The sequence below is a fragment of the Phaseolus vulgaris genome, chromosome 2 (assembly GCF_000499845.2).
Source record: "Phaseolus vulgaris cultivar G19833 chromosome 2, P. vulgaris v2.0, whole genome shotgun sequence".
NCBI lineage: Eukaryota > Viridiplantae > Streptophyta > Magnoliopsida > Fabales > Fabaceae > Phaseolus > Phaseolus vulgaris.
Genome location: NC_023758.2, coordinates 48549340 through 48574041, shown reverse-complemented (window position 1 = coordinate 48574041; position 24702 = coordinate 48549340). Strand labels below are relative to the sequence as shown.

Here is a 24702-nt window from a genome sequence, read left to right as displayed (position 1 = left end):
GCTTTTGGGGTTGGCTTTTAATAAAGGAACTCATTTTTGTCCTAGTATATGCAATTCTTGGCTCCACTTAACATCATTACTTACTTTACTAACCTTTTTACTTATCTTAATTACGGAAACATTCTTTGTCTCTCTTTTCTTAAGCATAATATAGAACATGCCACACCATACGTGACAAAAGTTGCAAAACCCTGTCGTGTTCATTGTATTGTATATTAACGAAGTAGAAATTGTGGCATTCAGCAAAGAGGAACATTAAAATAAAGACGAGAGTATGCAGGGTCATCAAAAAGAAAAAGGAGAATGATTGTAAATTTTTTAACTCAACTACCAAATATCTTAATTGAGATGACATGAACAAGTTCAATCAAGCATTATTCAAGCTATTATCTATTTTATTTATAGAAATTCTTCTAAAAGATTAAAAAAAGAAAGATGTATATAAACAGTTCTTTATCTATTCGTGGTACCGTAATAATTAACACTTTAAAAGATTTGAATTAGATGAAAGAAAAAAGTTTAAAATATTTAAATTAAATGAAAGAAAAAGTTACTTATAGAAAAGGTAAAATTCTAAATGAAAGAAAATTGGAGGGATTAACAAAATTTATGCAATTGATAAATAAGTTAGTCTTTTCAACCTTTTATTATATTGTATTTATCGTAAGTCCTGTATATTTCTTATTTTTGTTATTAAATAAATCTGGAGGGAGAGGAAAAGAGGAGTATATTTATAAATTTGATTTGACTATTCTATATTTTACTCAATAAAAATGTCTGTGTTGTATGATTTTATAACAGAGGGTGAGGGTGTGTGGGTTGTAACAAGAAGTTTGTTGAATCTCCATGAAAATTCCTGCTACAAATTTGGATTATTGGCTTTTAGGTCAGCAATACAGGTTGGCTTCAAAGATAGCATTAATCCTTCATCATTAACATTTAATTTTTGCGTTTGGAATTTCTTCTTTGCATTTATCACCTTTGTTGAATTTTGGAGGAGTCAATAAAGTTGAATAGAACCCAGAGTGTAGGAATTGAAGATCACTAATATCAAACCTGAAATCCATAACGCAGTTTCTAACTCCTCCATGGTATTCATAGTGAAATACAAAACCTAAGTCATTAATTCTCAAAATCTGAAGAAAAATCAATTACATATGTACCTACCTAATCTAAGACCGGATACGGCCGTTAATCTGGGACAAATATCCGAGATCGTAATGGAGTTTTTATCATAAAAAGCAATCAAAGATAAAACGGTCTAATCAATGGGTTTTAGGAGGAAAATGACTATTCAAGAGACGAATAACAGTCACATAGCAATGTCTACTAAGGAAACTACCCGATCAATCTATATATTCATTCTTTAGAGAGTACAATTCAATCTGTCTCATATTCTATAACTCATATATAACATAACACACTATTATCATGTTCTTACTATCTTAAACATCGGAGAACAAAGAACAAATGAAGACTTATTATCGCAAGGGACCTACATACTTTGTCAAGCTACGCTCTTCGAGCTTGATTCCGATAGGAAGAACGTACTTTCTGGTACTTTATTACTTTAGGGCATGAATTTGAAAGAATATATTTAGTTTAATAAGTTGTTGGTATGGTATTAAATTAATTGAGTAGTGGTTAAAAAGGTAATGAAAAAAATAAAAGTAATGGTAGATGAGAAGATAAGGGAAATGAAGTTGAAGAAGAAAGTAGCAAAAGTGAGTGTAGCATAATAAGTTGTATACGAATTACGGAAGAAGTAGTTTTGGGTTGTTGGAGCTTTGAAAAAGGGTATTGAGAAAGGCGTGTAAAGCAACGGTGGCATGCAATATGGCGTTATTGGAAAAGGTAAGATTCTAGTTTTGATTAGGTTTTATCTTATTTCAGTGATGACATGTGTGAGAAGAGTACCACACGAAGCTTCTTATTAAGTCTTTTAGGACAATCATGCCAAAATGGATCATTTTTTTACTTAATTTTCGTCTTCATCTCCAACAACCTTCAAAATATTCATCACTTGTGCACACTTCAACAGTTTTCCTTATTTTAAACTTATTTAGTACTTTTTTTTTAAATATCATAACAATTATATATTTATTTATTTATTGGAGTAATCTTGATCTAGGATAAAAAATAAAATTGATGGCTAGGTTAAGTCTCAGTGACACGTGTGGGTGTAGTGAGAAAAGTAAAAGGTCTGAAGAGGGGAGCTGCTGCAGCGAAAAGGGGTGTTCAATAGAAAAAATAAAGAAGAGGGTAAAATTGTCATTTTTAGTTTTATTAGAGGTGCAGAAAGACACTCTGGAGGTGCAGGAAGAATTTCCCTTCTTGCTTACCCACTTCGCTTTTTTTAAAGAATCTGATCAGCCCATTTCTTACTGAAAGACTCCTGCCAGTCCATGTATTTAAACAAACACACTTCAGATTTTCTATTCCCACCTCATTTTTCTAAGTTCATCTTCCATCTTTATTTTTGACAAAAATACACTCCATCAGAACACATCCCCCATTGCGTTTTGGGCTTTTTATGTTCATCTTTACGTGATTTGGGCTTTGTCTAAAGATCTTTCTTTGGATTTTTCTATTGGCACCTAATTTTTCTACCTAATGTAAATGTAAATGGCTTTTATTTCCTGCAACCAATGCTTTCAACCTGGCCTAATAGCGTAGCGTATTTTTTAAATGGTCTACAATTTTGTAAATGGCCTTATGTCGATCCAATGAATCCATGGGTCATTTTGGCATGCTTTGATTTTTTTAAAATTAAATTATTTTAAAATGATATATATATATATAAAATTTACATTATATTACTAAATTTAAATTTTAGGTATAATTATTTGACATATAAATAAATATAAATTATAATATATGTATATTTTTAAATATAATTATTTTTAAAATGTATTCTTTATTGTTATAAAATGATTCAGCTTGACCTAAGTTCATTTAAACCTTGGAAAAATAGATGAGACAATCAAATTTAATATGAGAAAAAAAAATGGCAAATTCCCCCTGCAATTCAATTGGTTCTTCCAGCATCTCCATTGGTTCTTGCACTTTCATGTAATTTTAAATACACAGTCACATCTCCTTTTTATTGTTATAGGGAGTTGTGAATTTTTTAACATCTACATTTTTCACCTCTTTCACATTTTTACACCACATATTTTCATTTCTTATTGGTCATTTGTTATATCAAACCTCTATATGATAATAACAAATATAAACTTAAATGTGATTAAACTCTCATAAGCCAATTTTCTCACATACTAAACACCTGTATAAATATACCACAACATCATGATATGTCACTTACAATTTCAGTATTTACGTACTTCGTGACAAGTACTTGAACTTACAGTTGATTTTTCTATTATATTTCACATTAAAGGGCAAAGTGAGTATTTTAAAAGATTGGGAGTATAAGGAAAGAACAGGGGGTGCGGTAAGTAAAAATGATTCTTAAGTTGAGGCCTTAGTGGTTTATGGATTAAGAAAAAGAAGTGGGTTACTTAGCGGAGGGTGGTGTGTGACGTGTGGAGCACGTGTCTGCAGGGAGGTGAATGGAAGTGCGAAACGGTGCGCTATAAAAGGCTTAATTTGCGTGTCTGTCCGTGGAGGAAGCACTTTTTTCATTGTAATCGCAGAAGAAGAAAGAAGAAAGAAGAAGCGTAATCGGAAGCTGAGATCTGATCTCAATGGCGTTAGAGTGGGTTGTGCTAGGCTACGCTGCGGCCGCAGAGGCCATAATGGTCATTCTTCTCACCATCCCCGGCCTCGACGCCCTCCGCAAGGGTCTCATCGCCGTCACCCGCAACCTCCTGAAGCCCTTCCTCTCGGTCGTTCCCTTCTGCCTCTTCCTCCTCATGGACATTTACTGGAAGTACGAGACGCGTCCCAGCTGCGAGGGCGAATCCTGCACCCCCTCCGAACACCTCCGCCACCAGAAATCCATCATGAAGAGCCAGCGCAACGCCCTCCTCATCGCCTCCGCCCTCCTCTTCTACTGGCTCCTCTACTCCGTCACCAACCTCGTCGTCAAGATCGAGCAGCTCAACCAGCGCCTCGAACGCTTGAAGAATCGCGACTGAAGCGACTACAGATAGATAGGTCTGTTGTTCCATCCCTCACAGAAATATGTCTTCTCTTGTTGTGCCTTCCATTTCTACGTGGAAGAATTCGTTTCCGTCGATTTATTTTTTATTTTTAAATCCATGTTTGCATCGCGACAGCTATTGAGTTTATTCTAGTGTTACTTTTTTCTATTATACTTTAACTTCTGCCACCTAGGGTTTTTTTGGGGATTTTTTTTTTTTTTCGGTGCGGTATCCAATCGCGTCTACCTTGTATCATAGGTAAGCGTGATTTCGATTATTCATCGGTGTTATCTAAAATGCGTGTTTAATTTCATTCTGCGCGTTCTTGTCATTTGTTATTGCTGTTTGTTGCCATTTGTGCTTGTTGTACGTTTCATCATGTCAATTGAAGTGTGATAGAACGAAAATTGTCAATTTGCGAGCCTCAGTTTGTTGATTTTCTTCAACAACACGTGCAGCTGAAGTTGGATTTTGATTGATTGAATTCAGTTACGTATAAGGAGTTCGAACTTCTAGGCATCAAATTCGCTTTTCAAGTGCCCAGAGCTCTTAAATCAGGAATGGGATCTCTGACATTGCTGTGATTGAACCTTGCATGACCCTAAAGAATATTAGGATTCATACGCAAATTCTATGTAGGCTTCAAGTTTTAACTCTCGACTTATAATTTTGTAGAAATTTTACTATTGAAGAGCTAATGAACTATATCCCCACTTTTGAATATGCCACTCGTTTATCTGCTAAACCAAATTTTGTTCTGATGTTAGCTTTTTTTTTTAACTCTAAATTATTTTTTGGTACACTCTATGGTATAAGCTGGTTAATGTTAATTGTGAAGAGTCATAAAATATTAGGATTACAGTTTTGTTTGGAGAAGGGGCGTGAGTATAGTTGTATAGCATGCATTGTTCTTGAACTTTTGGGGATTTGAGTTGTGGACTTGTCTTAGCATGCATTGTTCTGTTGCGTGATTTTCCCCATTTTTGACTAACTGGATATATTCTAATCCTGAAGGTGAGGCAACAAGCAGAATCTTGCTCTGTTCAAGTGCTTTATTCCTTTGCTTAATTTATAGAAGTTTTTGAAGATATATTATTTTTAAACTCGATCTATTTGAAAATGATTCCATTTGTCAAGAAATCATCACAGCAACAATGTCATTTCACAAATATTCAAAAATTAGCCGCTCATTTTTTAAAGTAGTTGTTTTAGTTATAGAGCTGGAATAAATTTTTGAAGAAACCCTGGGAGCAAGAGAACAAAGAAAGGAAAGGTGTTAAATTTTAGTTAACCGATGAACCGTGGATTGTGAACGATAATTCTTTTACTCAAACTCAACACTTGCTATTGAAAGGTTTGGTAAAGTTTTGTGCTTATCGTCATTGTCTGACATTGCTCAGGATCTTGTTTACTTGTATTTATCTGTTCATGCAAATACATGTATTGGAAGGAAGATCATTTGTATATCTTTAATGTCCAAATCTCTCATCAAAGAATGTCATAAGATTTTTGTCTCTAGGAACATGACAAAGTGTGTCATAAAGGTTAAGTTTGGTTTTGTGGACAGCTTTAGGAAGTTAAAAATAAATAAACGGTAACACAGCTTTAGGAAGTTAATTCATTTTGTAAATTAACTGGTTTGTTCCTGTTATTCTAAATTTAGGTTTTATCGATTACATAATTACTATTTTCGTACTTACAATACCTGGTAATTATAATAGGTTCACTACCACTTAAATACAACACTATTTTATTACACTACCATTGTGGAGCAAAGCAACTCAATAATTCAATGTTATTACAAATTTTGCACACAACGTTTTTAATTTCTTTTTTGTGAACCAGAGTATGTTTTCGGTTAAAGATCAATCGTTCCAAGTATTAAGATTATTTAAGAAAAAGATTACCGAAAAATGATTTACAAGATCAAACAAAGCTTTTACCTAGTAAAAAATGATTTTCCAAATAAGAGTTAAATGGAATAACTAAATAAATAAATAATAGAACAAAAACTTTATTTACTTTTAGGAGACACGTGTGCACAAAAGATAATTAAAAAAATCCATTAGTTACTAATTTAACTGATATTATTAGAGTTTTAAAAAAATATTTATAATATTTTTGATAGCGTAAATTAAAGAAAATGATACAATTTTAAAAAATTATTATTATAATTAGTAAATTGGATTAATTTCATTCTGTTCCGTTCCAACAAGGTATTTCTATTTTTTTTAAGTTTAATATTTTAAGAAATCATTTATAACAAATTTGAAATAATTAAAACGACAAATTTTAAATTATGAATTTAAACTCATCCACTCTCAATTTTAAGAAAAAAATATTATACTTTTTAAATAGTAAGACATAACGAATTTGATTATCATAATAAAATTTTCGAAATTTTGAATTTTGAAAAACGAATTTATAACACCTTTTAAATTTTTTGAAATTTTAATAAAGCATTTACAGTAATTTAGAAAAATATATAATGTATTAAATTGAAATTACTATTTTAATATCAGATATTTTGATTTCAAGAAAGTATATGGCATTTTAATGTTTAAAATTATAATGAGTATTCATAGTAATTTTTAAATAATTAGAAATAAAAAAAATTAATTTTGTTATTTAGTGTCAACCATCTATAATTATTTGACAATCTTTTCTTTGGTCATCTTGAAGGCATTCCTCAGCATGGTTAATTTAGTCCTTAGCAAAATGTACAAATGACATCAAAGTGCTTCAGCTAAAGCCATTGTTTAAAAGAACTTGCTTTGAGCTCGAACGAGATTTTTTTTTTTTTAAGTTTAAAGTATTAGTATGCATGCCAAATATCAAACTTATAAAATTAAGTTAAGCGTTTACTTTAACTATGCGGCTGACATTATAAAGTTCATAATTTGAAATAAACAATTAATTTAAGTATCCGATGCTCCTATTTTAACTATTTAAATTGTAATAAGTAAAAAACTAAAACAGCAAAATTACCACTGTCCAAAAAATAAAAACAAAAACAAAAACAAAAATTTAAAATAAAATAAAAGTATGCATCATATTAGTATTAACTGAATTAATTAATTTCTTTAACAAAGTGAATTAATTAATTATCGAAGTAAAAAAATTAGATTGGATAAGTCAAGTAAGAAATAATTGTAATTGAATGAACAGTTTTAACTTCAAGTTCTCTATCTCATTTGATTCAAACATATACGTGTTTCAAGGACCAAAATTAATTTATGTCTAAAAGTTAATTAAACGCGATTATCTTTTATTGAAAAAAAAGGTTTGATTAGGTGGCGCAACCTTATTGGACAAGTTTCCTCATGAATGTTAAAAATGGTCTGAAGTCAACCCCAGCTTCTGCACATTCTTCTCTTCTGTGCTTTCTTTCAAGGTTTTTTTTTTTTTGTTCCTCTCTTCTTTCTTCTTCTTATCCTCTTCCTTTAACCCATTAACGTTTCTTCAAGTTCTTGATTACTTATGTACCTTTTCTAATCAATCTCCCCAAAATTCTAATCAATTTATGCGATTCGATTCAAACCCACTGATCTCTTCCATTAGCCCTTTGATCTGTTCTTAGAATTTTGGTTTTCAGCCATGGGCGACATGAAAGACAAGGTTAAAGGGTTCATGAAGAAAGTGAACAACCCTTTCTCCTCTTCTTCATCTGGAAAATTCAAGGGCCAAGGTAGAGTCCTCGGTTCTTCTTCTACACCCGCCAATTCCAATCCTACCCCTCGCCCCATTCCTTCGCTCAACCCTAATTCCAAACCCTCTTCATCCAATCCCAATCCCAAACCCACTTCAGCCACTCCCAAACCCTCGCCCCACGATGCGGAGCCCAGTAGAAGCACCGAGAAGCCTCGCAAAGATGGTGGTGGGTTTGACCCGTTTGATTCGTTGGTCACTGATTCCAAAAGATCGCAGAACGGGTATTCACTGAACGTGTACGAATGTCCCGTTTGTAAACAACCCTTCGGATCCGAAGAAGCTGTGTCTGAACACGTGGATGGTTGTTTGAGCAACCTTGTTGAGCGTGAGCCTGTAGGTGATGATGGAAACGGGGTTTCAGAGAGTGAGGGTGGGTCTAACACTACTGGTGAATTGGAGGTTTGTGTTGGGACGTACATTTCAGGGAATCCTTCTGAGGGATCGGTTGATATTGTTCTCAAACTTTTGAGGAATATTGGTAGGGAACCTGAGAATGTGAAGTTTAGGAGGATCAGGATGAATAATCCCAAGATAAAAGAGGCTGTTGGTGATATTGCTGGGGGAGTCGAGTTGCTCAGTTTTCTGGGGTTTGAACTCAGGGAGGAGAATGGAGAGACATGGGCAGTGATGGAGGTTCCCAGAGAGGAGCAGATAAAATTCATCAAGGAGGCAATTGCGTTACTGGAATCACAACTTCTGCAACAACAACAAGGACCTCCTAAGGGAGAGGATGCAAATTCTGCGCAGAGGGGTGCGAAAGCCGAGCCAAAGCAAGTCGACAGACAGGTAAAATTGTGTTGATAATGCTTCTGAAACGGCGCTATGGAGAAAATAAGTCCATTATCTGATTCTCATTTGCTTTTAACAGTATCTTGGGTGTGCATTTAAGTCTAGCCATTGTAATTTTTTTTCTCTGTTTTCAATTCATATTCTGGCTGGGAACTGTGCTTGTGAATAGATTATGTTGAGGATCTAGAAAGCCACTGCTTGGCTTTAATCTCATTAACTTTATTAGGAGCCTCAAAGATATCTAATACCTGAACAGCAGAGTTAAGAAAAGGATATGAAGCGTGTTATGTCATTAACTAATCATTTCCATTGAGTTTGGTGTCCAGCTATAACTTTCATGCATAAAGTTGTAGCGTAAGATTTCTTTGTTATCCTCATTTCTTTGCTTTTGTTTCTGGACGTAAAAGTAAGGCCTTAGTGAATTGCAGGTTTTTTGGACATTCTGAAAACTAGGGTTGATAACTAGGCTGTTTATCTGCCGGTTTATTTATTTTTTATCTTGTGAGGTTGATAGAGTAAGTATATGGCAGGAACAATAATCCAGATTCTTCTTTAAAAATTTAATTTCACAGTCAGAAAAGGTTTAAGCAAAATGCTAATTGGGCAACCTATTATAATGGTGCCCAAGATTAAACACCCCAAGAGAAACCCATCCTAATACAATAATTCATAAACGAAAAATCCCGCATGAAGTTTAAATACTTTACTTTGAGTTTGTCGCTATTGTTCTTCAAAACGGAATGCATCAGTTTTAATTTATGCAAGGTTGAAGTTTTCTGCGTGAAGATCTTGCATGCTATATTTGTAATTTGCTTTTAAGTCAGGCAAGGAAAAATACGATCCAAAATGTCATTAATCAAGCCTCTTAGCATCTGTACTTTTTTTTTTCTTTTTCTCCGTTTGTTAGCCTATAATTCCAAGCTAAAGCAGCTTTTGGAGTGCCTGCGATAACCTGCTGACTTGAATGCGAGTAATTTTCAGTCTTGTTTAAGTTTTCTATTCGTTTACTTAAGAGGAAAGGCAGAGAGACAGAAACCCTAATTTAAAGAAGGATATACTTTTTTAATGGTTGGCTTTTATAAATCAGTTGCGGAATCTGTTAACCGTGTGTGAATTCTCCTTATCGTTCAAGTACTTCCATATGTGCATTAGTTATTATTCTGCAAAGCTCTAATTATGTATCATCACTTTCTTGTTAGTTTGGCAGTTTAGTACTTTTCACAATTAAGTAAACGTAATCGACTAAATTTAGATTGTATATGCTGTTTTTTCCCATTTAAAATGGCTCTTATAGGTGAAGGTCTTCTTTGCTGTCCCTGAAAGTGTTGCAGCTAGAATTGAGCTACCAGATTCCTTCTATAAGCTTTCAGCGGAAGAGGTGAAAAGAGAAGCTGATTTAAGGAGAAAAAAGATTGCTGATTCTCAGCTTTTGATCCCCAAGTCACTTAAAGAAAAACAAGCAAAAGCCTCCAGGAAGAGATACACAAAAACTATTATTAGGATTCAATTTCCCGATGGAGTTGTACTTCAAGCCGTATTTGCTCCATGGGAACCAACCACTGCTCTCTATGAGGTTTGTCCTTTGCTACTTGATTTGTTAAATTTTGTTTTATGTGTTTTGGACCGAGAATTTGTTTGTCCATGTAGTGATGTGGTAGTGTAGCAAGTTACATCTGGTTCAAAATGCTTCACACTGGTATCGTAGATAGATGTCACTTAACTGCTCGACATGAAACGTTTAGATAGATCTCACTTTGCTGCTCGGCATGAAACTTTTCTTAGAAACAACGACGCTGATTTGGCAAATGTCATGTGTAACTTGATTGCGTTTAACAAAGGATTTTGGGCATTCTGACGATGATAACCAGTAATCTAATTTGGAGCTTTGTTTTGAACTCCACCTTGGAAATTATTCGTTGCAACGCAGAAATCTACACGTCAACATTTTGCAATTTACAATTAGATGATTGTTATGTTTCACTGATGCATATTATAGCAAAACAATAGTAATCTGATTTAGAGCTTTCTTTTGAGCTCAACCATGGAAATTATTCATTGCAACGTACAATTTTCATTAGTGCATGTTATAGCAAACACAGGTAATTTATTTTGGAACTTTGTTTTTGAACTCAACCATGGAATTTATTCATTTCAACAAAAAAGTCCTCCACTTCATATTTTGCAATAGATGGGCTAGCAGAAAACTAGGATCTGTTCCTCCCCCAGCAAGAGGACGTACACCTTAACTTAAAAACTTAAAAGAGCTATTGTGTTTTACTTACAATTACATTTTTACGATTGCAATTTACACACAAGTCTCTAATTGGATAATAACCTGACCTATTTTTCATTGGCACGTAAACGCTTGTAGCACATTTTGAATGGATTTTGATAATTTGTTCTGTTTTCGTTCCCCAAATGTTTTGTCTCTGTTTATTTTAAGTCAGCAACTGAGCAGTATTATATTTTGACGTGTTGGTGTAATAGTTTGTCAGCTCAGCACTAAAAGAACCAGGTTTGCAATTTGACCTAATGCATCCTGTAGTTGTCCAACGGCGTGTGATCCCTCGTTTTCCAAAAGCAGGGGATAATGCTAAAACAATAGAGGAAGAGGACCTGGTACCTTCAGCTTTAATTAAGTTCAAGCCCTTGGAAACAGATTCTGTTGTTTTCACCGGTCTCAAAAATGAATTGCTTGAAATCAGTGAACCACTTGTTAATGGTTAAGCAATTTGTTTTGTATGAACAATATTTTTGTACTTTCCAGGGTTTTTTTAATTGTTGTGGACATATACTAATTTGTATACTCATTTTTAGTTGATAATTTTCTATTAAACTGTCATACTTTAACATATATCAGTACAAATAAATCACTGTGATGAATCAATTCCGAGCTGCATTCATGAGGCATTACTGCCAAACTGGATCTAAGTGGTGGATAATTGTAGTCTTCCCGTGCTTTAATGTGGATTAATCTCTCTATTAGTGAGACTGTGATTTGATCTCTATGTTTTCAATTGTGTTGAATCTTCAGATAACTGATAATGTTACTTCAGGACCTGAGCCTGGGCAAGTCAGTGCTAGAATCGGAGGAAAAACATTTTCTTCTTTTCAACTACAATCTAATGGTATAAGGGTTTAGACTTCATATCATTCAGCTTTACCAACCCTCACTCAAATTCTATTTCTTAAACATTTGCATAATTTACAAACAAGGTATTAATATATAAATATAGTCTATTAATGTACCTATGGCCCATTAATCTGAATTGTTAATGTTAAATAAGATGAAAGATTCTGATTCAGAATAGTTCATGTAAGTTCCTCTTAAAGTAACTTGATCCCCACTTTTATTTATATATATTGAATCGAATATCAAGTATGGATTAATTCAATGGAGTTGATATCATTACAATATATTTATGCTCTAAACATTAATTTAGTTTGATTTATTCACTAGAGTTTTACAATTGTAGTTGGTTTTGTCTAAAAGATCAAAATTATTTTTAAAAGTCTCACTAAGTAATTCAGATTTTTGGGTTTTAAATACCAATCCTTAACAATGACTAAGGTAATTGTTGTGCACCTACTAATTAAATAATTAATAAACAGTTTAATATTGATTGTTAGTCATACTTATAGGAAACCCTTTTTGATAAAAAAAGATACTAAAAAGAAATGCTGAACCCAAAACACATTAAACAAAATATAATTAAATAATCATCTAGTGTATTACTTAATAAGAGTTATAGCATGCAACTTTTTCTCTCTCACATGTAACATGTACGATCTATAGTTAGGTAGGGCTACAAAACAAAACAAAAAAACACAATTATATACTAATTAGAAATACAGTAATAATAATTAATTAACATAAGATAAGATAACCTATATTACAAGTTACTGGTTATCAAATGACATAATATTCTGGTTATTAGACAACTTGTACTACAATTTCTATATTCTCTAAGTAGTAAACTGACGTTTATAAGTATTAGACATTTACCTCTTAAAAATAGTTAAATATATAAAAATTTATCGTGATCATCTAGTTAACACAAAAAATGATGATATCTCTCATTGAAACAAATGCTATCCTTTTACTCATATATAGGGCTATTGATCCATAGTTTAAAAAAGAGAAGATGAAATGAAAAATAATAGAACCACACACTACAGCTTTTTCTTTTTTTCATCCGTGGACAAACAAATGAAAACTTTTCGGACCTTAATGAGATATAACATATCCCCGTATGTCAATACAGTCTCACATCGCTCAGGAATCGAGGCCAAGGGTAGTTTATATACTCCCTCCTCCCTTCATCCTTCGAGACGCCTTTTAAGGACAAAACCGTGACGAAGCACCGACCTCCAAAACGGACAATACCTCGGATGCGGTGATTGACCCGGGATCCACTCCCCTTAGACCTCGACTTGAGATCGAAACATAACATATCAATTATCACATTCAAGATATTATATGCTTTAGAAATTGATATTCTATCACGATTCCATCTTTAAAAGATATTTCGATAAATTAAAAAATAAATAAATATATAAATTATCATTAACCTCAATTCAAGATATTATATGCTTTAGAAATTGATATTCTATCACGATTCCATCTTTAAAAGATATTTCGATAAATTAAAAAATAAATAAATATATAAATTATCATTAACCTCAACTTACTATAGTATTATAGTAACCTAGTGCATAACCCTTACATGCATCTACCAACTATTCAAAGACACTTTCCCAACTATTTATAGATATATTCTATCTGTAAGGAGTAATGCTTACCTTACAATCTTTACAACTTTAGTGACATTCTTTATGGAAAAATGACTAACACCAAACCAAATGATTGGAGTAAGTGAGTTTTATTATTGTATCAGTAAACCAAACCAATGCATGTGATCTGCATCTCCATTTCTAAACCCAAAAACTCTACCACCCACCTTTTACCTTTTTCTGCCTTTTGGAAGAGTAGTGGATTCAGTTTTATCAAAAATTATTTCAATCAATAAATTTCTATTTTTCTTCAAACGTGTTCTTTTTTTAATCTTTCTATTGTTTTCTATTTTTAATTTTATATTATTCAAAGAGATATTTAGAAAGATTTGACTCCAATCAAGTATGAATAACTCGTATAATAACTCATGAGACTATCTCTAAAGCGCGATATATTGATTAAAAATTTATTTTTTATCAATTTATATAACTCAAACGCATACTTGAATTTTTAACATAAATAAGATTAGAAAGAAATATTATATTTCAACGTAAATACATTTGCAAATTATATCATAATTTTGGATTGCATTCTTGTAAACAAGGCCTAATAGAAATACTTTCACTAAATTCAAGATAATTATTGAGTTTATATGGAATTTGTATGTTAAATTAGGGGTGGCAAAGCGGACCAGCCCGCCCTGCATTTGCCCGCAAAAATGTGGGTTCCCGCAAAGTTATCGCGGGCTAGAATTCTCAACCCGCCTCGCATAAGGGTTGGCTCGCGGGTTTGCAGACCAACCCGCGTTTTCTTTTTTTTTAAAACTTTTTTTTTTTTTTTTACATTTTGTTCTTAAAAAATTGTCAAACTAAACCTATATATTTGTTACTATCAAACCTAAAATTTTTTTCTTCCTTTTTCAAACATAGTCAAACATCAAAACATTAAACATTAAGATAAATATCAAATATCACTATTCTTCTATTTCCAAAACATTAAAAATACCTAATTCAAAAACATTAAACATAAACATAAACATTAATTCAAAAACATTAAACATAAACATTATTGACGCGATTGTGTTGTATTTCTTTCTTTGAAATTTTGTTAAAACCTAATTACGTTGCCTTGCTACTGCTAAGTGCGAATTTTTTTTTCTTGCGGGTTAGCGGACCAGCCCGCCCCGCTATTGGCCCGCGCGAGTTGCGGACTAATACGGAACGGTCTAATGCAGGTTAGCGGGTTGAAAAGGTCAGTCCGCCCCACATTTTTTACCAGCGGACCGCGGGCCGACCCGCTTTGCCATCCCTATGTTAAATTGACATCTTATATGTATTTTTTACCATGAACTAAACAATTATTGGTTATACAATAGTAAAGAACGTACCTAATAATAATAAAAAATCTAATTCATGCACGTGCAACTTTACACTAAGTGGGTTTATATTTTCTCTTGTGGTGCCGGCAAAGTTTTTTTAAGTTTACATTATGAATTGAAGATGCATTTATGTATCTTAAAATAATTTCATTGGGCCAAGTATAGTTTCTTAGATAGTATTTGTTTAAAGTCTAGAAAAAAATAATATTCTTAATAACAACGTGTCCCAAATGTTATTAATTAATAATTATCTATTATAATGATTGTCACGTTTGATTGACTTGTAGAGCATTTAATATTGAGAATTATGAATGTGTTTGATTATTAATGAGGCAAAGATAATCTATATTAATACACGACTAATATATGAGCAGGCCAACAATAATTAAGTGTTGCAATGTGTGCTAAATTTATTCATGAAGTTGTCATCACCAACTTTGCCACCAAATAAAAATTATATTAATTTTGGTGATTCACTATATCAAATACTGATTAATGGCAATGGTAGGTTTCTTAGTAACAATGAATAATAATATTAATGTTCCTTTTGAGAATATAAAATATGTTGAGCAGAATTATTCTCATTAATCAACATCAAAGTGGTTTTTTTTACAAATATATTGCTTTTATTTTAAAATCTCAATTGCATAATTGTATAATAAACAAATTATTATTTATATTAAAAGTGTATGTAAAAACATTATATGACATTTAATTACGATGTGTTAATGAGTTATAAATGTTTTTGAATTAAATCTTGACTTATTTATTTGATTATTTGTTTATATTATTTTGTGATGGTGATAGATTTTTATCATCAGAGTTTTATCTAAGTTTAAATGCTTATTAATCTACGATGATGGCTTGTTTAGAGATTTGACTACTGATTAAGATTTTTATTAAGTAATCTTGTGTTAATAATTTGACCAATAAATAATTAGGGTATGGGACAGAAATAACTTCTTTCATTTATCTTTGACTTCTGAATAGATATTGAAATTAATGTATGAGATTATGAAGAGAAAACAATAATACATGAATAAAAAAATAACATAATTCAAGAGAAGAAAATCTTATTCAAACTTCATACTATACTCATGTAAATTTTCTCTTATCAATCCAAATAATAAATAAACTTTATATAAATTATCTAATCTTAAAAGCACAATTTTTTATATCATTAAAATCTATATCAATTTTATTACTAAAATAATAAAAATATGAAATAAATTTCATAATTTTTTTTTTACCAAAGTAGTGATATATAATATTTTTAAACAGTATAAAAGATTATTGTTTTTTACCGCTAAACCATCTTTATTTTTATCAATGAGAAATATAAGCAAAAAAGTCTTAAATGATTTCCTTTATTTTAAATTATTTTCTTCTTCAACTAATTTGAGATTAAATCTTTGTTTATTTATTTCTTTCAAGAGAAGAAAAAGTTTGTAAACAAAGTGTCGAAAAAGAATGATTTTTTAAGTCATGGGTTTAATAACAAATGAAAAAACATGAAAATAAAAAAATATTTTATTATTTTTTCATTAATGTTTGTATCAACCATACACAATTTTTTTATTTTCAAGTTGTGCCAATTGATGATGAAAGATTCTTGCCATCTTTGGTGAAAATGACACTACATTATTAAAAGAAATAAGAAGAATATTTTTACTTCTTTGTAATAATTTTAAAATATCAGAAATCAACATCAACATATATGTGTGGTGATTATTTTTTTAGTTTTCTCCTTCAAAATAATTATGCAACTTCGTTTTATGAAGATAGAACATGTTTTGTTTTCTTTCTTCTGTTTTTTAGTGTGCGAGTTTTTCATTTTATCTGGTTTTTATGCCTTATCAAACCAAATGTTAGCATTACTATTTGTATAATGATACTTCTAATTGACAAAAAATTTATATGAAAAGTTATATTATTAAATAACCAAATTAAGATATAGTTAATGTTTTATATTAACAAAAATTAAAAGCGAGTAAAAAACAATTATTTAATGATAAAAGTTTATGAACTGTATGATATTTGTTAATTAAAGAGTTAAATGATTACTTTTAAATTGAGATTTGTACAATTATATGTTTGATTAAATAATAAAATTATATTAATGAAATACAAATAAAATAAAACAACACTTAACAAAAAGGTAATAAAAACGGTACTTTTATATAACAAAAAAAATAAAAATAAAAAATAAAATATATATATATATATATTATTTTAGATATTTTGATTAAACAAATTATTAAAATAAATAATTAGGTTTCTTTATTTAGCCTTGGTGAAGACAACGTGGGACCGCCGCACATGTTTTCTTTCCAATGTTTTATTTGTCACATTTGCTTTGCTTATATATTATTTCATGAAAAAACATATATTTTGTATAATAATTTATATAAAATAAAAAATATTATTTTAAAAATATTTCACATAATAAGTTATAAAAAAGTTTTAGTGAGATATTTATAATTTTTTTTTGGCAATGAAAACAGTTTTTTTAATTCATAAATTCTACTCTTCACTGATTACTAACTTTATATATAATTTACATTGAAATAATCATAATAAACCAGTAGCTACAAATTTTCACATTTTCTATGAACTAAATTCACATGGCAGAGTTGAAAAAAATGAGTGGTAGATCTGTTCTCTGAAGGGATAATTTATTTATAGTGGACTTGCACATTATAACATAACACAAACACATATATCAATGTACACATGCACTTTTGCAAAAAAGAAATAGGAAAAATATAATATTTTTTTTTAATTTATAAATAAATAATTTTTGTAGCTTTGACTGTGACCTCCACATGTGGTCATAAGGGATGTTATATGTGAAGGTATACCTAAATTATTAAATATGATCCACCAAGTTGGATCAAGTATTCTGAATTTTGTTGAAAAAAGAGAGTTAAACTTAATAATGATTGACTGTTTCTTTTGTCTGAAGCAATGTATGTTAATTCAATTTAGGTCGGGTAACCAGAAAAAAGAAAATTAGTTCAACCACGTCTCTTAAATTATATATTTAATTTAAAAAATATTTATTAATTTTTTTATAATTTTAAAATAAATTTAATATATTTTTTTTAAAAAATATATTAATTTTTTAAAATTTAAATTTATTGTATAATTTTTTATTATAATTATAAAAATAAAAAACTGTTGGAGATACCACATTGACTATATAAGTGGGTGCAAACCTCAATCTCATGAGCCGGTTTTATGGGATTGAGTTAGGCTTAAAGTCTATTGTATCAGAGCCATTTTGAGCCTATCATAGCGAATATTTGTTGGGTTTATCAGGCCATCCGCTATCGGACCACCATAATATATAGTCCCATGCACGAGTTGGTAGTCTCGGCGTGAATGGTGTGTTGGAGATCCCACATCGACTAGAGATTAGAGTCTTTTATTGTATATAAGTGGGTGCAAATCTCACTTCATGAGCTGGTTTTATGGGGTTGTGTTAGATTTAAAGTTCACTTCGTAATAAAAACAAATAATATTCATAAAAAATATTTTTTTTATGCTATACACATAATTTTTTTATTATTAATTTATATAATTTATAATTATATATATATATATTTAAAAAAATTATACGTATTTGATGTTGGTATCTGTATCGTACTGTCTGTATCAGTTGTTGCATAGCATGTGAGTAATAAATGATATTATGTTTTCTTTTATATTTGTGTTATTTTAAAAATTGAAAGAAGATATCCGTTGTTTATGAAATTTGTATGATTGTTAAAAGTAGAAAGAAAGAAGGAGTTAACCACTGGAATCAATGAAATGAGAAGAGAAAGAAAGCAGATGACTTTATTCTCCACTGCAGTGACACGAGTTAAAGTTCTCCTTGCGTGTCGTATACACGTGCGCTATTTCACCAGGTGGCACTACATTAAACCACTGTCACCGACAAAGCTTCATAGGTTGTTCTTCATGTGAATCACTCTGAGGATTGGGCACGTGCTCTTTTACCGGTTCACCCTGTCGCTCCACCGGTTTGATGACCCGTCTTTTCTTTTCTTGTAAAACACGATTTAACGGTTAAGATCTCACAAAACTCGTGTGAAACACGACCCCATTGGACTTCCCTTTTTCTGATGCAGTTGGAATCTTTTACTTTGTTCTTCTTTCTTTCTCTGTCTCTCTGGTTTTTCTTATTCTTCTTCTTCTGAGTCAAGAGCAAGGTTGCTTCTTCCCTTTTGTTTTCCGAGGAAGAGGATTTTTAATTTTTAGTTTTTTGAATTTCACTGGGTTGTGCTTTTTGTCTCGGAAATGGAGAGAGATTTCATGGGCCTGAACTCCAAAGAACCACGAACTGTGGTGAAGGAGGAGATCAACGATGATAGCTACGAAGACTCTGGCATGTTTCAACCTTTTCCTTCATTTTTTTAATTTCTATATTTCATTGCTTTCTTGCAAAGGTCCACTCTTTCTTGTGAATTATGTCTGGGCTTCTTTTTTTAATTTCTGGGTTCAATTTATTCTCTTTGATTGCATGTGGGGTGATTTATGTTAGAAAATCATTTTTGTGTTCATAGATTTCCTTGGTTGTAATAGTTTTTCTCTTTTAGCTCTTTCTTTTAACGTAGTAAGTTTTTTTCTGTCTGGTGCAAAACTTTCCATGTGTGTAAATTTTTTACCACCTATTTATTAGGAATTCATGAGTTAGATTTTACCAGTGGAAATAATTAAGCAGTGAGTGACTCTTGTTTATATCTTTAAAGTAGCGTCTGAGTGTGTTGTGAAATTTTCAATTTGGGGAAAGAAATCGCTGTCAAGTTCTTACCGGTTTTGTTGATTTGGGTGTGCTTCTAAACAAATATACAGATTAGTTGATTAGGTCCTAATTCTGGAACTCTTTTCTATATCTGTTTTGTTTTATCCCTTAAGGTCTATTGGGCAATTAACTCAGGTTTATAGTGTTCCTAGCTTATGTTGATGGCGATTTTTGTGGGTATGTGTAGGCTTCAGAAAGGGTTCCATTGCACAGTGGCCTTTCTCGAACAAAGTATCTGCCCTTCCACATTTGATGCCTTTCAAGGCTTCTCAAGATGATAAGACTAAGAAGATAGTGTCTGGTCCCATAACAGCTGGCCTTTTATCTATCTTTAGTCAAGATGCACTTGAGTCTACTCAGAAATGCTCTGCTGGTGAACCCCAGGTTGGATGCTACCTTTTCTCAGTTACTCTTTATATTTATTTAGCCTTAAATTAAAGTAAAATGGGTATAATTTGTTTTTTGGGCATTATAATTTGTATTTTAGGAAGATAGTTTTTTATGTCTCTCTCATTATCTTCTTTGTAAAAAGTTATAAAAATCTGCTTGTGAATGAACTTCCCTTTTGGATCATAACCTAACATGTGAAACTACTCATGTCTGTTGTTTCAACATCTAAACTCCAGTATCAGCTGATGTCCTTTTTGCCTTTCCTTCCATTCATTGTTTGTTATTACTACTATGCAGAAATCTTTCAATCATGATGGGCAAGGTGGTCATCATTTTTCGATGACTCCATTTTCTGTACAACATGATATGAATTCTGTGAATCGTCCTCTTGATGTGAAGATGTTTTCAGTTCCCAATCAAGCAATTTCAGCTTCCTTGGGGAGTCCATTCCTGAAGGATCATTTTTCAACTGCTGGTCATAATTTGAATGGCACTAGTGTGAAGCAACCACTTGGGGGAATACCTGTTTCTGTGCCTCATTTAGTTATTCCCAACGCTGGTGCTGTTGCTGGAATGATTGAATCATGGTAATTTTAATTTTATCCTTGAACTGAGTTTTGTGATAGTACACAAACTTGTTTCTGTTTCTGATTTATCTTGTTTTTAAGTAACAGTGTGAAACCATCTCCGCCTTCTGCCCAACTTACCATCTTCTATGCGGGAACTGTCAAAGTCTTTAATGATATCTCTGCTGAAAAGGTTACAATTTCTTTGTTCCTCACATTCCCTCCACCAACGGGGAGAGTATATCTTGTATTATCTACTGATGAAGCCTTGATTGTGGTTAAGATTTTAATCGTGACCATCTTTTTACAGGCTCAAGCTATCATGTTGTTGGCTGGCAATAGCTTATCAATAGCTCCGAACATGGGCCAGCCAAAAGTTCACGTGCCTGTCTCGAAGTTGGCTGCTGGCGATGGTATGCCTGCTACTCAACCTGGAAGTACACCACCCGGCTCAGGCCTTTCAAGCCCTATATCTGTTTCTTCACATACTGCGGCACAATCAGGGAGTGGCTCAACCAGCACTGATGAATTTCTGGCTGCTAAAACAACTGGAGTTCCCACCACTCCTATTTGCATTGTGGAGCCTCCAAAGGTAGTCTGCGCAACCGCCATGTTGACATCAGGTATTTTGGTGATATCATTTCTCACACCCTATGCAGATTATGGTTCTTTAGTTCATCTTCATTTGTGTGCATAGATCTCTTGCATAGGATATTTGTCCACAACTTGTAGGCTTATATATTAAAGACGGATGGATCCATCTGCAGCTTGAATTTATCTGTGTTTGATCATTACACCTGTTTCAGTTTAATGATTTCTCCTCAAACCATCTGTTATGCAGCTGTACCTCAGGCTCGGAAAGCATCTTTGGCTAGATTTTTAGAAAAGCGCAAAGAAAGGTTAGTTTATATGCATTCTTATTCTTGATAAAAAGGAAAGCTTACTTATCTATCATCCTTGGACTGTTAAACTTCTGGTTCAATAACTATACTACATGGACTTTCTAATTCTGAGTAATTTCCCTTGGTTGGCATCATAAAAATGTATGAATGGGAATGAAAAGCAAATCTATTTTTTCCTCCATCAAGTTATTACACAATTCAAGTGTAATAACTTTGCTTTTATTTAAACTCACCTACCTTCACATTTTACACCATTAATTTTGTTTCTCAGAAAAGGTTTATATTGGCTTATATTGAAATTTTACACTTGCAATTGAAACCATTTACTAAGACATTTATTTCCGTACTTGAATCAATCTAATTTTGAGGAAAGAAATTTCAATTGATCCCTTATTCCATCCTGCATAGTCTTGTACATGTTCTCCTTGCTTAAGCTGGCAGTTAGTGTAACCAAGAATGCATGAAATTATTCATGAGGTTGCTGTGTGTTGTGTTGCAGGGTGATGAGTGCAGCACCATATACCCTCAACAAGAAGTCTGAAGATTGAGGCCCTGAAGAATTTGCTGGTGCTATCTTTTCTGCACCAGCACCTTTAGAAAACTATTTCTGAGAAAAATATTGTAGTAACCTAAAAGTGTTCTAAGCAGATGCAGTTATTCTGGTTGATCACAATTTATGCTGACATTATTCTGAAGTACCAGACTTGGTTCAGTTCATAGATAGGTAGTTATTTTTGTGGTGTAGGGCTTTTACCTTGGTTATTTGAAAGGTGGGTTGAATTTTAGGTTCCTACACTGTAGCATTGGACAACTATTAACTCATTATTTGTTTACATTTGTGGTGTAAAAGCCCAGTTTATATATTTATTTATACTGTTTAGTTCTTATTTCTAGTTTGTATTTGTGAAAAAAACCTGTTTTTTTTTAAACAAAAGAAGGTATATTTGCCATTCATTGTCACAGTGAATAATGTAACCCAAATCTTCAACATAAATAAGGAATAAAATTAGCCATAAAAGTTAAAAGTTATTTAGTATATATAGAAGTATTTGACATGGCAAACCAAACGCATCTTAAAGAATGGAATTGAAAAGTGTTAAAGGTAAGAGAGTAGTAGTGGGAAAAAATTGCAGGCCATGCGTGTCGGAAATCATGGATATGATAACACAACATTCACGTGAATAGGTTACAAGTGTACTTATTAATTATCTTCACCTCAACTTTCCTATTTTTCTACGCAAAAAATAAATAAAAGAGGTTCTTCTACAAGCTAACATCATCACAACTACTTTAATCAATAATTTTATTCTTTTACCATATATAAACCAAAGTTTTGTTCAAAAAACTAAACTTAGACATTATTAAAAATATCTTTGATGAAAAAATTGGTAATAACGCGCGTTTTACGTTGCTTAGATTTTTGCGTTGAATTGATTTTTCGTATCCTTAAGTCATTTTCAAAGACTCTTCACACAAACACTCTTGTTCTTTTTCAAAAATTTATTTCATACGTTTTTTCTTCATTTTAAAAAATTACATAAGCCTCTCCATTTGGGGAACACTTTTTTAATATATTTAAGGCAATAATATATTTTCTTATCGCATAATTTTCATAAATATTTAACATAATAATCTCTCTCTCTCTCTCACACACACATATATATATATATATATATATATATATATATATATATATATATATATATATATATATATATATATATATGGTACCCCACTAGATTAGTAGAGAAATCATAACAAAAAATAGGGATAGAAATTTAGATAATTTAAAAAATGAGGCAAAAACCCATTAATTTTGAACATAACGTGCCTAAAGATTCTTGGACCCACCTTCTTATGTCATGGATTTTGTATTGTGAGAAAATTTAAAAATATCATGATCATATGCATGAAAAGATGCAAATGCTTCTCTCTCAACTTAACTTGCCATATAAGCGATTAGGGTTTATACTTCTTTCAACTACTCTTTTCTCCATTCATTTTTCTACAACACTCCACATTGCTTTGCAAATTTGTATCAGGTTTTCCAAAAGCTCATACTAGTTGAGGTCTCTGGTTATGGCAATTTTGATGAAATTATTAGAAGGAAGAAAGAGACCAAGAACAGACACAACAATTATTACCATTTTAAGGAAACAGAAAATGGAAATCACCAAAGAAGCAAGGTTTTATACATTTCTGAACTCAACTACATTCATAGAAATATGCTACACTACACGTGATTTAGACCAATATTGTGGTCAATATTTCTATTTTTTTCTTTTCAAATAAGTAATTCTATGGACCAAAAGCAACTTGGCCCACTTGATTAAAAAAAAAGCATGAAAAAGAGTTTACAATATAAAGGCAATTAATATATTCTGATTTAAGAGATGGGTGAAAGAAAATTACACTCTTCTAAAGCAATTTGCACTTTAGAAAACAAAAAGCTCACATCTTAACCTTGCAACAATTGATATATATATTTATCATATTATATATATATATATATATATATATATTTTGGTACGTCAAATATTGTCTCACGTTATTTAAGAATTGAAATTAAAAATAATTAAATATCATTTTCTCCCTCAATACACTCTTTTAATGATAAAACTGTAACAGAATTTCAAACTCAAAAACTGATAATATATCAAGGATGAAACTTGGAAATTACTTAATGTCCTTTTAAAGTTTTATTCACCATTTAATTAATATGAAAAACACTTATGAGTACTGAAAATAAATTAATTTTAATGCATAGTTATATTTTATTACATGTGATTAATTCATATTTAGTGATAAATTTCTTAAAAATTTAAAATATTTTCATTCAGTTAGGAAGAGAGAACTCTTAAATAATTTCTATATCTTTTCAGCAATGTAATAATTGAATATGCATTTAAGAAAGTAAGTTCGTGCACAATCTTTTCTCTTTTTCCCATATTCTTCTCACCTTGTTTTTTCTCCCTTTTCTCTTTACAATTAATTTAAATCAAGAAAAAAACAACAACTACTGTGTATGTAAGTATCCATCACAATAATCAAACGTTTTTTGTAGTTACGCGCACGTGCATTACAGCCGTTGGATTCCACACAGAGACACGCATCGTGACGTGGCGCAAATCTAACTCTTTATCCTTTACCTCCACAAGTATCTTCAACGATGTATTATTTTAATGAATGTTTTACGCATATAAATTACTTAATTTTAAAATTCTTTATGAATAAAAATAGTTGTTTGTTTATATAAATATTTGTTTTCCATTTATTAAAATAATATTTTTATTTATAAGTAAAAAAATTGAATAAAGA

The 24702-nt window shown here is 31.5% G+C and overlaps 3 protein-coding genes across 4 annotated transcripts; all 3 read left to right on the top strand.

Moving 5' to 3' along the window:
• Positions 1 to 3611: 3611 nt before the first annotated feature.
• On the top strand, positions 3612 to 4277 carry LOC137812942 (uncharacterized). The gene has a single exon (XM_068615201.1). The coding sequence runs from the start codon at positions 3708 to 3710 to the stop codon at positions 4098 to 4100; it is 393 nt and encodes a 130-aa protein (XP_068471302.1). The 5' UTR covers positions 3612 to 3707; the 3' UTR covers positions 4101 to 4277.
• Positions 4278 to 7399: 3122 nt separating this feature from the next.
• On the top strand, positions 7400 to 11493 carry LOC137812941 (plant UBX domain-containing protein 2). Its single transcript, XM_068615200.1, has 3 exons — positions 7400 to 8603; positions 9901 to 10179; positions 11094 to 11493. The coding sequence occupies exons 1-3, from the start codon at positions 7704 to 7706 to the stop codon at positions 11331 to 11333; spliced, it is 1419 nt and encodes a 472-aa protein (XP_068471301.1). The 5' UTR covers positions 7400 to 7703; the 3' UTR covers positions 11334 to 11493.
• A 7006-nt stretch (positions 11494 to 18499) lies between these two features.
• LOC137812938 (protein TIFY 6B-like) lies at positions 18500 to 22271 on the top strand. Of its 2 annotated transcripts, none has more exons than XM_068615196.1 (7): positions 18500 to 19109; positions 19714 to 19910; positions 20214 to 20503; positions 20591 to 20675; positions 20793 to 21105; positions 21324 to 21381; positions 21884 to 22271. In XM_068615196.1, the coding sequence occupies exons 1-7, from the start codon at positions 19022 to 19024 to the stop codon at positions 21930 to 21932; spliced, it is 1080 nt and encodes a 359-aa protein (XP_068471297.1). In that variant the 5' UTR covers positions 18500 to 19021; the 3' UTR covers positions 21933 to 22271. The 2 variants fall into 2 exon arrangements, with proteins under 2 accessions (XP_068471297.1, XP_068471296.1); XM_068615195.1 differs by having other exon boundaries at positions 18521 to 19109; positions 20585 to 20675.
• Positions 22272 to 24702: the final 2431 nt, after the last annotated feature.